This window comes from Mastigoproctus giganteus, chromosome 5 (genome assembly GCF_048544385.1).
Source record: "Mastigoproctus giganteus isolate SK-2022 chromosome 5, ASM4854438v1, whole genome shotgun sequence".
NCBI lineage: Eukaryota > Metazoa > Arthropoda > Arachnida > Uropygi > Thelyphonidae > Mastigoproctus > Mastigoproctus giganteus.
In genome coordinates, this window is record NC_143579.1 from 57,775,164 (window position 1) to 57,789,238 (window position 14,075).

The window sequence follows — 14,075 nt, forward strand, 5'->3', positions numbered from 1 at the left end:
GTAGCAAAACTACAAATTCTGGGCTCCCTGTAAAATTTGCAAACACCCCTTCCTTGTGCTCTCTAACAATCACATCAACCCAAACATGCATGGGCCCTCCGATACTTCTACCCCTATTCTACCACAGTAGCAAACTTGATGGTAGAATAGTGACAGCAGTGAATATCATCCTCTTGATGGAAATAATCAACTGGAATGAAAATATCCTGTCATAATGAGTTATTTGTAAAAAAAAAATAATAAAAATAAATAAATAAATAAATAAAAAAAAAAAACTAAATAAATGGTATGTAATAAAAGGCTGTGATACTGCTTTATAACCGTCCGTGATGAAACTGAAAATAATCCTTAATTAAATTGGAACACAAGCAATAATTATTCTATGTAGTGGCACAGGGATGAGGCAAGAGAAAGCAGCTGAAACATATAGTATAGTGTATTTGTTTGTGGTTTCCAAAATCCTTCAAAACTAGAAATGCTATGTAGTGTAAAAAGCAAACATTTGCAATTCTGTGTTTATGTCCCTTCAACTATAACTTCATATAAATTTTAACATTAATATAAATATGTACAAATCAAAGTACCTATATACATTATATACAATATATATTACAGAATTACTATGTTAACACTTTATCAAATGAAAGGGGATGTTAAATTAAATAATCCAAAAATTATTGCCAAATAGCTGCATAATGTCCTCTTAGTTTTGCAGGTAATGGCCCACCAGCTGTAAAAAGTCTTGTTTTAGATGAGTCATAACAGTGGGTATAAATGGCAGGACTATAATCCTCTAACACTGGAACAGCTTGCTGAAAGTGCTGCTCAGGATACTAATCATAAAAAAATAAACAAATAAAATGAATATAAATTGATATATTTTTATTAAATTTACTTAATAACCTAATACACATATATTCACTATCAGAATGCCAAAAAAGTGGAACTGTGTAATATAGTATTTTCATAAAACTAATGTTATTTTATCATTATCAGCACTCTCAAAAGTGATTTGAGAGAATTACAACTCATTTTTCCAGAAACAAATTTATTGTATAATACAACACAAAAATATACAGAAAATAAAAAACAAAATTCACACAAGCCAAATGAACATTTAAAAAAAAAAAATATCACTACTGTGTTTAAATTATATTATACAGTAATACCCCAACTTACGCAAACTCGGAGTTACGTGGTTCTTGATTTTTTCGTTTGGCAACACTGCCACCCACTATCTTCAAGGTCGTTTTTCATATGTTATCGATATACAGTGCGACGGCGGAGAGTGAGAGCAAAAGATGAACAAAATTCAACTTTGCTGCACATGAGCTGCACACATATACAAGAATTTGTATTCCAACTGTCATATTTATATGTGTGCATTCGAATTCGTGCTCAACGTTTGTCGGAAATTACATCGTTTTCACGAGAGAAATGGATCACGTCGGTCGAGCCGTATACAGTCAGTCCTCGTATAACGTGTTTACACTACACGAATTCGATCATACACTATTTATAAATACAGTAATGATATCTTATAATATAACACGAACCGAATTGGCTTATGCACGATTCGCCTTTGTGTTTACAAGAAATGGCAGTCGAACGCAGAATCACCCCAACCGAACGCAACACGATAGGAATGAAGAGAAGATTCTGAAAATGTATTTGTTTTAGGGGAAACACATTTCACCATAATAACATAAAAACCAACACAATTGCAGCTATCGGTATGCAATTAGATCGAGTTTACTACCAGTTTATAACAGATTCCACTAGCAGAAACGCAACTGGATTTTTATTGTTTTATGGTAGTAACCCCTAGAAGTGTGAGGTGTTAATAGTGTATCTCTGCCTTTATGGTGTTGTTTATTCAGTTGCTACATGTGCGCAGCTTTGTTTATGCGTATCAAGCGTGCCTCCTCATTTTGTAATTGTGCTTTATTCCCTAAAAATGAGTAAAATACTTAAAAGGTGTGAAAAGGAAGCGTACTGGTGAAGACACTGCAGATTCAGAGAGAAAAAGAAAAGCAATTATCGATAAACAGAGGCAGACTGGGTCAAAAATTTATAGTGGCCTCATACTATGGTTTATGGCCAAAATCACACAGGCCCACCGGGGTTTCCCCGGTAAGGGCCAGTCAGCCTCTGTCGATAGAGAAAAAATATGAAATTGGGAAACGCTTTGAGCGAAATGAAAAACCATGTGATACTGCACGTGCTACAGGCCTAAATGAGGCAAAGGCGAAAAGCACATGACAATTGCAAACTTGACAGAAGGTCTCAGCTCAATTGAAAGGGCTTAAAAATTTTAGAAAACAGACTACAACAAAGAACGCGTTATAGCTACAAAGCAAGGAATAAAAAAATTATTGGCTTGCTACGAAGAAATTCTGAGTGAAAAAAAGAAGTCTCTGTGTCGTCAGACGAATTTGTTAGATTTTATGAAGCCATCGACATCGAAATAACTTTTTTACGTAAGTCATTTATTTTTTTAACACATATTTTGTATTGATATGTATAAAGAACTGCAATTTTATTAATATTTTTCTTCTAAACTAGTGTTTTTGTTAGTCCTTGGTCCCAATTAAACAAAATTTGTGTGTATTTATATGCAAAGTTGTACCCCGACTTACACGAATTCGACTTAAATGATTTTCGTCGGACCCACCTACCGCGTAACTTCGGAGTATTACTGTACTGCAAATATACAACATAAATACATGGGAAAATATATGGGAGGTGGAAAAAAAAAAAAAAAAGGATAATGGTGATATTCAACTTTCAAGGGTTGTTCTGAACTTTTTCTAAGTAAAATCTTCTTAAAACAGCTATTACAATTAACAAAAACTGCTAAGAGATGAAGAAAAAAAGTAAAGTAATGTCTACATTTCAGTTTTGAATTTTTTTGACATATCACTAGAATTCAAGCCTAGTGAACTTGGAGCAATTTGTAAATTTTGGTGAGTTTGTCCTTATGTCTGTTTTGCACTGACTGTATGAAACCTGTGGAAAAACCTTATCTCTCCCCGAGACCAGATAACTAAGATAAAAACTAATTTGGAAGAAAATTAACTGGCTGGGAAGCATTATCCAGCTGTGGTAAAACTACAGACAGAGAAGCTGATTGATGAAATTTATGTATATGGTCCAACTGAAGGGACTCAAAAAAAGGATTAAATTGAAGAATTCTATATTATGTTAGAGGAGTAGAAACTAATGAAAAGAAAGGATGGTAATAGTCTTAAGATTTCAATTTAGAATAGGAAATGACATTTACAGCTACAGATATTTTAGGAAATTTTGGAGAATAGTAAACCTAATTACAATAGTAAAAAGTTACCATTCTTGCAACCATGCACTCTTAATTAGAAATCCAGCATTTTACCATAAGGATAACTACATGTTTATGCAAAAGAAGAATAACAGAACCAAGACAAGCAAAACTGACTACACCAATATATAAAATATAGATATTTTCAAAATAATTAGAGGAATTACCTAGATACACATGCATGCAAGACATTTCTTTACTGACAATCTCCTTGAATTAAATGAATTTTAAAATAACTAAATGAATTCTAACACTCTGAGGCAAAACATTAGTGATCCAATGCACTCGGAATTCATGGTTCGTGAGCTCTAAACTCATCAACCAAAATACACCAGAACCCCCAACAAATGTCAACGAGTAAGAGAAGACACTGTCTATAAATTATTTTGTAAATTAATAATGTAGGACATACTGAGCTTTGATGCTCTTTCATTTACTAACTAAATAAAATATACATAAAATAATGTATATACTTAAAATATATATAAAATATAAATTTTACACTCTTCTACTTCTCTTTGAAGGCAATATTTTGCTTCAAAAAGTATAAGAGTGTTAAAATGCACAAAAATCAAAAAATTTAAAATTACCACCAAGCATTAAATATACAATGAAATCTGCTTTAAGCAGCCTCTATTAAGCACTACCTTATGTTAAGTGACAGATTTTTATTGGTCCCTTGCCAGACACTTATGAATGCCCTCCGTTAAGCACCAGTCTGACTAATGTAAACAACAAGCACATTCATTCCTCCAAGATCTAATCACACCTGTAATTGAGCAAGCCTTTTTGTTGTCAAAAAATGTAACTCTGTACATTTTTGAAAACTTTACGTTTCTTAAAATCTGTTTAGTTGACTGGCTATTTTCATGTCAGTAGACTAAACAGGTTACAATTTTCTCTTTTTTTCATCAAATGATACTGTAACACAAAAATATAAACAGCAAATAGCACATATGCTCAAAATAAATTTTTAAAATTTTGAATTTCTCATAGTGAAGATACAGCAGCCCCAGCTGAGACACTGTTATTGCTATTAGACAATCTATTAGAGTACCTGAATGTGAGCATATAACATCAATTAGAGATATAGCATGTTGTTTCCCTGTAAAGTTTTGGTTTTAATGTGTTTCATAAAGGAGCAAATTACTGCAACAACAACATACTTATTGCTTTGCAGTTTAGTACTGGGCTGTGTTAACTTTAGAGGATGTAAAAATTATCTGCTTTCCATCTAACTGTACAAGCGTATTCAACCTTTGGATCAAGGAATAATACATGCAATGAAACTTTGTTTTCCATATGTACCAAGCCATCTAATATTCAAAATAAAATATAAATAAGAAAAGAAAAGACAGGTTCTTTTCTAATTTATTTATATTTTTATTTAATTTTATTCTGAATATTAAATAGCTTGGTACATAGGAGAAAAATCACACCTTGCCTATTACCTTAACTCAAGCACGAATTTGCTGTATTTGTTATATAGTTTGCCATTTTCATTTTTCATAAGTCTTAAGTGATATTATCACACTGGTCCCTATATTAAAGTTACATCCATCTTTCAATATGAACTATTTGCCTTATTTTCACAACAGTAAAATTAAGAAATAAAGAATATATAAAATCAAAATTCACTGTTCTGGAGAAAAAAAAAAAAAAACAAAGAAAATACATACTCCAACTTTTAGAAATCAAATAATGGAAGAATTTTAACAGAGATTATACTACAGTCTGAATATCCAGAACTGCATTCTGGCAGTGATCACAAGTGGCATTCCTGGACTTTTCTTCCAAATTAATAATAACTAATTGGTGTATGTCATATGCTGCAGCAGGAAAATTATGCATTTGTCATTAAATGTATTTTAAAGTTTTTTGCTTTTCAATTATAATTATATTGGATAATGCAAAACCTTTGTTTCATGAACTGGATAAAATGACTACAGTGCAGTCATGTCAACAATTTCAAAGTAACCCAATCTTTCATAATCAATTCTCTTTAAAAAAAAATAAAAACACTCACATAATTAAACTAATATATCCTTATTTCAGCAAAAGGATCCAACTAAAGTCCATCTTGTTTAACTTCAGACTTTCTGAAAGTTTCTATTCGGTAATGGTATCATAGCGTCGTATCCATCTGCCAAATGTTCCCATTCAGAAAATGTGTAACTATTCAAAAAACTGTGGCTGCTTCTTGCATATTTAAAAATGCACATAGCTTAATTTGATAACATTCAAAACTTTTGTAATACTGCTCAATGTATTTAAAATGTAAATAGTTTAAAATTAAAAATGACATATTTTAATAAGGTTAAAAATATCTGGACATCCTGTGTAACAATGTAATAAAAGCAAAAATACTGAATTTTCACAATTTCACTTTTAAACAATTTATTGCCTTTAAAACAAATTTTTCGAGTGTACTGTTTTTGTACCAAAATTTATTGGCACTGGAAAAGTGCCATATTTTAGAAGAATTCATAAGTGACTATTTTGTAAAGAGAGAGAGAGTATTTAAATGCATTTGTTTTTGGCAGTTAAGATTGATATTAAAATTTTTGCTGCAAGATGACTGTTGTCAGTTTCATCTTCACTGCCATTTATAGAAAATTAGTAGATTCACCACTTTCTTTTCAATCATATCATCTTTGACACTAATTATTTTCCAAATCTCTCAAATGATATACATGTTGATTAGTTGTAAGCTCTGCCTTTAATCAATTAAAGTAAATTTGTTAATGATACATGATTATTAGCATATTTGTTAGAAATCAATCTTAAAACAATCCTTACTAAAATTATGGTAATGCAGGTAATCTGGTACTGCTTGCACACCTCTGTGCCTTCTTTTCCCTAGCATTTTGATGGCTGCTTTCAGTTGCTGTATACTTGAAATGCTTGCTCAAATTCTTAATACCTGTGCTAGTCTTTCATAAATGGATGCAACGTTTAATAGAAGTCCTCCATTTTCTTTTTTCCTTTGTGATTACCACATTTTTCAACATAATCTGAGCAGTTGACTGTTTCTTTTCAATGAAACACTACCACTTGCCTTCCCCATCTTAATTTTTACTATTTCAGGAAGAACAGTGTGACTTTTTGAAATCATCTAATTAGGATCTTTTCTTGTAAGTTTCATTTTAAAATAAAATATAGTTGATTTAATTGACCACATTTTCTTGGAAACAACTTTGTGCATATCATATCAAAATTCAGAAACTTTAGTGCTATATTTTTCATGTCAGTTATACACAATCCCCGTTTTATTTATTTCGTATGATGTGATCAATACACGAAGGAACTAGTTTTTTCTTGCTTCATTCGTGTATCGTGGCCGGTATATCCAACCAACCGGTTGGTTCGGCACCATCGTGATATCCAGCCCGAGGCAGGAATCGAACCCATGACCTTTGGGTTGCCAGGCAGGCACTTTACCTACCCGGCTAGCCCAGTCGGCCACAATCCCCATCATAATGCAGAACTACTTTCTGCAGAAGGAGAAAGTAGTAAAAGCTAAACCTTTATTACAAAAATCATATATTACTTGTCAAAGCAGATGACATACAAAGTCCTGACATATTTTTCACCTTATACTATAATCAAATACTGACATGGTTGATAAAATCAGGCCACATGTGAACAGAGTTACCTAACATTGGCTTTTAAGTATGTGTAATTAAATCTGTGCAGTCCATTATTGAAAAAAATAATTTATCTGCATATTTGAAAAATAACAAACTTGATTAAAAACTGGAAGACACACCTAATTATCAGAAAACCTGATCAAATCAAGAGTTGGCAAATATGAAAATATAATAAAAAAATTGTGTACAGTAGTATTTATTAAGTACTGCAGTTTTAAAAATAACACAAATGTAGTTACTTACCACACACCTAGGGGTAGCCTTTAATTCAATATTGTGACCACTGGGTTTTTCTGTACGTTGCAAATATTGATCATTCCGAATGTCATAAAACAGAACAGCACCAATGCCAGTACCCACTGTAAGCAGGTCACCAAAAAAACTTAATGAACGGACACCATGTCCACGATAAGGTGAAGTGATCTTTTTCAAAGGCATGAGGATTCTACTGTCCATAAGGGTTGTGTGAGAGCGAGAACCAATAGCATATATTTTGCGATCATATTGTTGAGCTAAGCATACATTTTCTTCACAGAATGGTAAACGATAGGATGATTTCTGAAAATTAAAAAAAAAATTATTTTTACATTGGTACACAAATTTATTTTATTAATTCTTGTTGATCAACAATTAATAAAACTTCCTTAGTTCCAAGATAGTTATTAAGAGTACAATTTTTTTTTAAATCATGTATTATGCCTGTCTACGTTCACAAGTTGCTTTGTAGATGACTGTTTTTGCAGAATGTTAGGTACACTGTTTTCTCATTACATAATGAGTGTACATAATGAGTATGAGTTGGTCTTTCGCTGAAAAAATGGACTAAAAAGTAGTGAAGCATATGTTTTTTTAATAAGTTAGGCAAAACTGAAATGACTGAGGCAGACTGACTGGCACATTAGTTTTAGGCATCTAATCAAGCTTATTCTTGATCTTCACGGAGTACTAAACAAGGTAAGTTCAGTAAAATAAAGAACAACCTTCATTTTAATTTAAATTAATATTTAAAATTAACAAAGTATTTCCAGTTATAAAATTCAACTTTTTTCCATTTTAAAAATCTAATGAATAAAAATTTAAATACTTATGTTATTAATGTCAAAATACATTTTCATATTTTAAATCAATGAAAACATGAACATTACCTGTTTAAAAGTCTCAATATCCCACAAATGAAGCCAAGCATTTAACGTCAAGGATACCAGCTCCTAATATAAAATATATAAAAATTTTAATGAGAAAAAGGCCAGCAAATAATTTTTCTTTTAACTTAACATACTGTCAGGAAAAAGGTGTGTATGTGTAAACAATAAACAATTATTCACACCCATTATCTTTATACTGGAGAAAAATATATCAAATATGAATTGATGAAATTATATAAATACCCATTTGTAGTTACTAATTAAGTTACCATAAATTCCACACATAGCATTTTATCTCAAGTGAGGGACAGAGAACTATTTACACAAAAAAAAAAAAAAATAGTAATAATAATAATAATAAATAAATAAATAAATAAAAAGAATAATAACTACAACTTTTTACCTTCAACACTAATAACATCACAAATGCTCTACAGCAAATTAATAGAAGCTTTAAAAAAAAAAAAAGGTTTATCAAGGTTTCCCCATAAAAACCTGAATCTTTTCTTGCAATCCTTGAACTGAATTTACTGGTGATTTCAACAACTCATAACCGATAGTTTAAGAAATATTTTATGTTAGGTAGAGGTCCAATGACATAGTTGGCCACCAAGCACAATTTGATTTTTAAACCAATTAATATATATATATTTTTTTCCTTCTCAACATAACAGACAACCATGCTGAAACAGCCAAATGCCTGGTCTCTCGCTCTGTTTTGTGGCAATGGTATAGCAGATTGTGTTTAATAATGTCAGAATAGCCATCAGCATTATGTGGCATTCGTGTAGAATAAAATTGGATCTGGACCACCATAAAGCAGTCCTTCCCATCTTTGATTTGGCCACCACTCCCTTTGAGATGACTTTTAAAATTAAATGAACAATATTCCTCATATTATTTGTGCTGCACAAGCATTCTTCTTTTCTATTAATTAATTCAAGTGTGACACACTGTTCCAAATCACTCGTGATCAATGTTCAGCACCCAAATCATTATGTGAAACAATAAAACAAGCACTGTTTGATGTGTCTTGAATTTTGAAATAGCATTCTTTTTCTTGCATGTAGTTTTTTTTTTTATGTATTTTAATTTCACAGGGATAAGTTGATCAATTACTGATGGTAATATGCCTTTGCCAATTGCCTGTAATCATTCTTGAACCAAATGATGACTATTATCTGCTCATTATTAGTTTGGCTAAAAAATACAAGATAACAATTGTCAGTGAAAGATGTTTTGCAATGCCAAGTCCAGCATACAGTAATACCCCGACTTACGCTACCCCGACTTACGCGAACTCGGAGTTACGCGGTTCTTGATTTTTTTCATTTGGCAACGCTGCCGCCCACTATCTTCAAGGTCGTTTTTCATATGTTATCGATATACGGTGCGACGGCAGAAAATGAGAGCGAAAGATGAACAAAATTCAACTTTGCTGCTTTTATGTTTTTTTATATCAGTGAAGGGGAAACACATTTCACCATAATAACGTAAAAACCAACACAATTCCAGCTATCGGTATAATCGCAAATGCAATTAGATCGAGTTTACTACCAGTTTATAACAGATTTCACTAGCAGAAACGCAACTGGATTTTTATTGTTTTATGGTAGTAACCCCTAGAAATGTGAGGTGTTAATAGTGTATCTCTGCCTTTATGGTGTTGTTTATTCAGTTGCTACATGCGCGCAGCTTTGTTTATGCGTATCAAGCGTGCCTCCTCGTTTTGTAATTGTGCTTTATTCCCTAAAAATGAGTAAAATACTTAATTAAAAGGTGTGAAAAGGAAGCGTCCTGGTGAAGACACTGCAGATTCAGAGAGAAAAAGAAAAGCAATTATCGATAAACAGAGGCGGACTGGGTCAAAAATTCTTACCCGGGAAAATTTATAGTGGCCTCATACTATGGTTTATGGCCAAAATCACACTGGCCCACCGGGGTTTCCCCGGTAAGGCTTATGGCCAGTCCACCTCTGTCGATAGAGAAAAAATATGAAATTGTGAAACGCTTTGAGCAAAATGAAAGACCATGTGATATTGCACGTGCTACAGGCCTAAATGAAGCAACGGCGAAAAGCACATGACAATTGCAAACTTGACAGGTTGAAAATTGAAAAGGGCTCAATTGTAAAGGGCTTAAAAATTTTAGAAAACATAGACTCCAACGAAGAACGCGTTATAGCTACAAAGCAAGGAATAAAAAAATTATTAGCTTGCTACGAAGAAATTCTGCGTGAAAAAAAGAACGCGCTGTGTCGTCAGACGAATTTGTTAGATTTTATGAAGCCATCGACATCGAAATAACTTTTTTACGGAAGTCATTTGTTTTTTTTAATACATATTTTGTATTAATATGTATAAAGAACTGCAATTTTATTAATATTTTTCTTCTAAACTAGTGTTTTTGTTAGTCGTTGGTCCCAATTAAGCAAAATTTATATGTATTTATATGCAAAGTTGTACCCCGACTTACGCGAATTCGACTTACGCGATTTTCGTCGGACCCACCTATCGCGAAACTTCGGGGTATTACTGTACTTGATTACTCAAAAATTTGAATTATATATAACAGGCAGGCATTTAACTTTAACTGCAACAGATTTCCCCATGACTGCTGAGAGTTTTTGAGAAACATTTATGCATTTGCTTAGCAACAGAATGCTATTTTTGGAGCATATGCAGATTTTTTTCTGCAAGTACACAAGTGAGAGTGATTTTATACAAAAAATACCAATAGATAAGCATTTTAAATATATAAACAGTCATTTGTATAAATTCATTTTTAACCCTTTGCAGTCCAAAATTATTTTCACTGTTTTTTCCATACAGTGAATCTCTAAAATCCAAAAAAGTAACTACTCAAAATGTGATATTCAAAAATCATTTATTTTTGGGTTTGTGACTAATACATAAACTGTATGGCAAAACATTTTATAAATTATTTAGATATTTTAAATGTTAATTATTTATATGATAGTGAAAAATGGGTAGCAAAGGTATATTTCTCAAAACTTTCAAAATCTGCAGTCCTGGTTTTTGTGAGCAGGTCTCACAATACCAAACTGTTTCTTTTCGCTCACTTGTATTTCTTCTCTCCCTCTATACTGCACAAATTTTTTCCTTCCTATTTAGATTCTCAGCTATCATCACAAAATAGTTAGTCTGTCTTCGACATCTGAACTTGATAGCCTTTTTCTAAAAACAACATTCTTATTTTGGACATTATTAACTCAACAAGCAACTTCTTTCAAAACTGTTAATATGGTGATGAAGACACTTTTGAGATGGATCTGCCCCTTCATCAAAATGAAACTATTCACAACTGAGACTTGTAAAACCCAGAAAAACAATTTCCTCTGCCATTTCATCAAAAAACTGCTTCACAGTACCATCAATACTATGAAGCATTTTTTGGATGAGATAAAGCATGATCCAAGTCAAGACTGGTCTTATCAAGTCAGTAGTAGGCTTTCCAAAATATGGCATAAGAGCTGACACAACCCATTTCTAGTCAGCTAAAATAAATACATGAAGGCCAACTCTGATAGCTTTTGAAAAGTTATAACATTTGAGCTATCCTTGAGATCAACAGTTTCATGAAATTCAAAAATTAGTTCTACAATTCTGAAACTTTTCACTCAGATCACCAAAAAATAATTATTACTTTAGATTCCCTACTCTGAATTCTTTCATTTCCTATTTTATTGGTGGTCAAAGATGCAAATCCAAAATATTTGTCATAATCTTTTCCTGCCACACACACATTCTTAAAAAAAAAATGGAATTCTGTCTGTTCATTCTTCAGATAAGTAGTCCTATATATTAGTTTTTTCATTTAGTTCCATGTTAACACCAAAACACACCTTCGGTTCATTTAAATTCTGAATGAGAAAATTCTAACAATTTCTCAATTTCTTTATAAGACTATTGTGAAATGTTGATGCATCTAAATACATCACTTCTAACATAGATTATACAATTCACTGTGACTCTTAAAACAAAGAAAAACAACAACAGTGCCAACCTCCACTGCATTAATCTATCCCTGTAAGAATGAGTACAGTATGGTAGAAATAAAAAATGGCCTTCACTTTTTACGACTGACATAGCCGAGTGGTCAAGGGTGTGAGCGCAGCAGCACATGCTCCTTCATTAGATCAGGATTCGAGCTCATGTGACTGCTAAATACAGTTAACGATTGTATGCATTGTCAAAATAATTAATATAAACTCCTTGGACAAGTATAAACAAGAAGCTTTTTTTTTTTTTTTTTTTATAAATGTTAACAGTTGAATACAAACACTACTAGTTTCTCACATTGTTTATATGACAACGGCAGCAAAATAATTATACCAGCACAGCAGAAAAACAAATTTAATAATTAGCAACACTGACTTGTCAGAGTTGCCAAGACATCAGATGGGAAGTGAAATTTTACAATGTTACTGCCATAACATTGGATTGCAAGGGTTAATATTATCTTTATATAATATAAAGCGAAAAGAAACTTGATGCTCTATATCAGGGGTGGTCAACGAGTCGATCACAATCTACCAGTAGATCGCAGATTTAATTTCGGTCGATCACGACAAATTTTAAATATACAGTCATCCCTCGATTTGTGCACCTTGTGTAATGAAATTTTTGAGATGGTAGATCGCGGCCCATTTTGAAGGAAAAAAGTAGATTGCATCACAAATTAAGTTGGCCACCCCTGCTCTATATTGTCTGTCCACCACATTTAGCATTTATGCATTGCAATGCTTTTTCTTAGCCACATTTTCACTGTTTACTTAAGTAGTTTTTTTGTGAAACAGGTCGAAACAAGATCAACAAAAATCATTACTGCTTGCACAACAATGAAATCTTAATAATACAATGCATGATTGGAAGGATACCTATAAGTGCAGACTACTGATTTTCAATGGCACCTACTTATATGGAGTGATAATGGCGCAATTTGGAAACCTAAATGCAGCTTTCTCAAACCCACGCACTGATGTCATCTACAATTAAAGCAGTGGTTTTCAACCAGGGTGCTGCAACAACATTCCAGGAGTGCCATGTAATTTGGGTTTAAGTTACTTAAACTCATTATTTTTTAATTTATATGTTTATTTCATTATAAAAAGGTGTACAGTATCTTTTTAATTTTGTGGTGATCTATAATTGATGTTTACTTAGTATCTCTATAAAAAGAATAAAATTATATACTGTTTATATATATAATTTATATTATGAAATGTAATTTTTATAATTATATTACTGTTATTGTTTTTTTGTTTGTTATTTGGTTTTTAGGAGCATTAGCAACTAAGGCCATACTGCTCCGGGATATACAGTGGTCATTCCCTGACCTTTCCACATCCTCCGTATTTGATGGTGACGGGCTCGAACGCCGGTCTAATCAAGAAGCGTGTGCTACACACTGCTGCTCCTTCCCACCTGGATACGGAGGCGCCTATATTACTGTAATAAATATCATATAACATGTGTAATTTTTAATATTATATATATAAGATATTTATTTTAATTTAAAACTATAAAGCTTAAGAAAAAGGTGTAACCATAACCTACTAAGGGCCCTATCCATCTCAAAATATAGCAAGTCATACCAATTCCAATATTAACAAAATAAACAATCAACATAATAATCAATATTACCATAATGTCGTTACTGAATGTTAATGGTTTATTTTGTTAATATTGGAATTGGTATGACTTAGCTATATATGGGATGGATAGGGCCCTTGGTAGGTTATGGTTACACCTTTTTCTTAAGCTTTATAGTTTGAAATTAAAATAAATATCTCTTACTTTTGCAGGCTTATGTAATGTTCAATCATTTCTGGTGGCATTAATCTGTCCTGTCATGAATTTAACTAAATTATTTGGATATTAGTGTTAATTCTGCCTTTTACACACACACACACACACACAC

General features: G+C 32.2%; 1 protein-coding gene across 1 annotated transcript in view; it reads right to left on the minus strand.

Annotated features, from left to right (window-relative positions):
* Nucleotides 1–305: 305 nt before the first annotated feature.
* The window catches only part of DCAF12 (DDB1 and CUL4 associated factor 12-like protein), an 86,279-nt gene continuing 72,509 nt past the window's right edge, over nucleotides 306–14,075 (minus strand). The window contains exons 6-8 of the mRNA XM_090373219.1: nucleotides 8,133–8,195; nucleotides 7,231–7,545; nucleotides 306–833 (exon numbers count right to left, since the gene is read on the minus strand). Coding sequence (XP_090229345.1) covers nucleotides 675–833; nucleotides 7,231–7,545; nucleotides 8,133–8,195 — 537 coding nt within the window. The 3' untranslated portion in view covers nucleotides 306–674. The remainder of the gene's footprint in view (nucleotides 834–7,230; nucleotides 7,546–8,132; nucleotides 8,196–14,075) is intronic.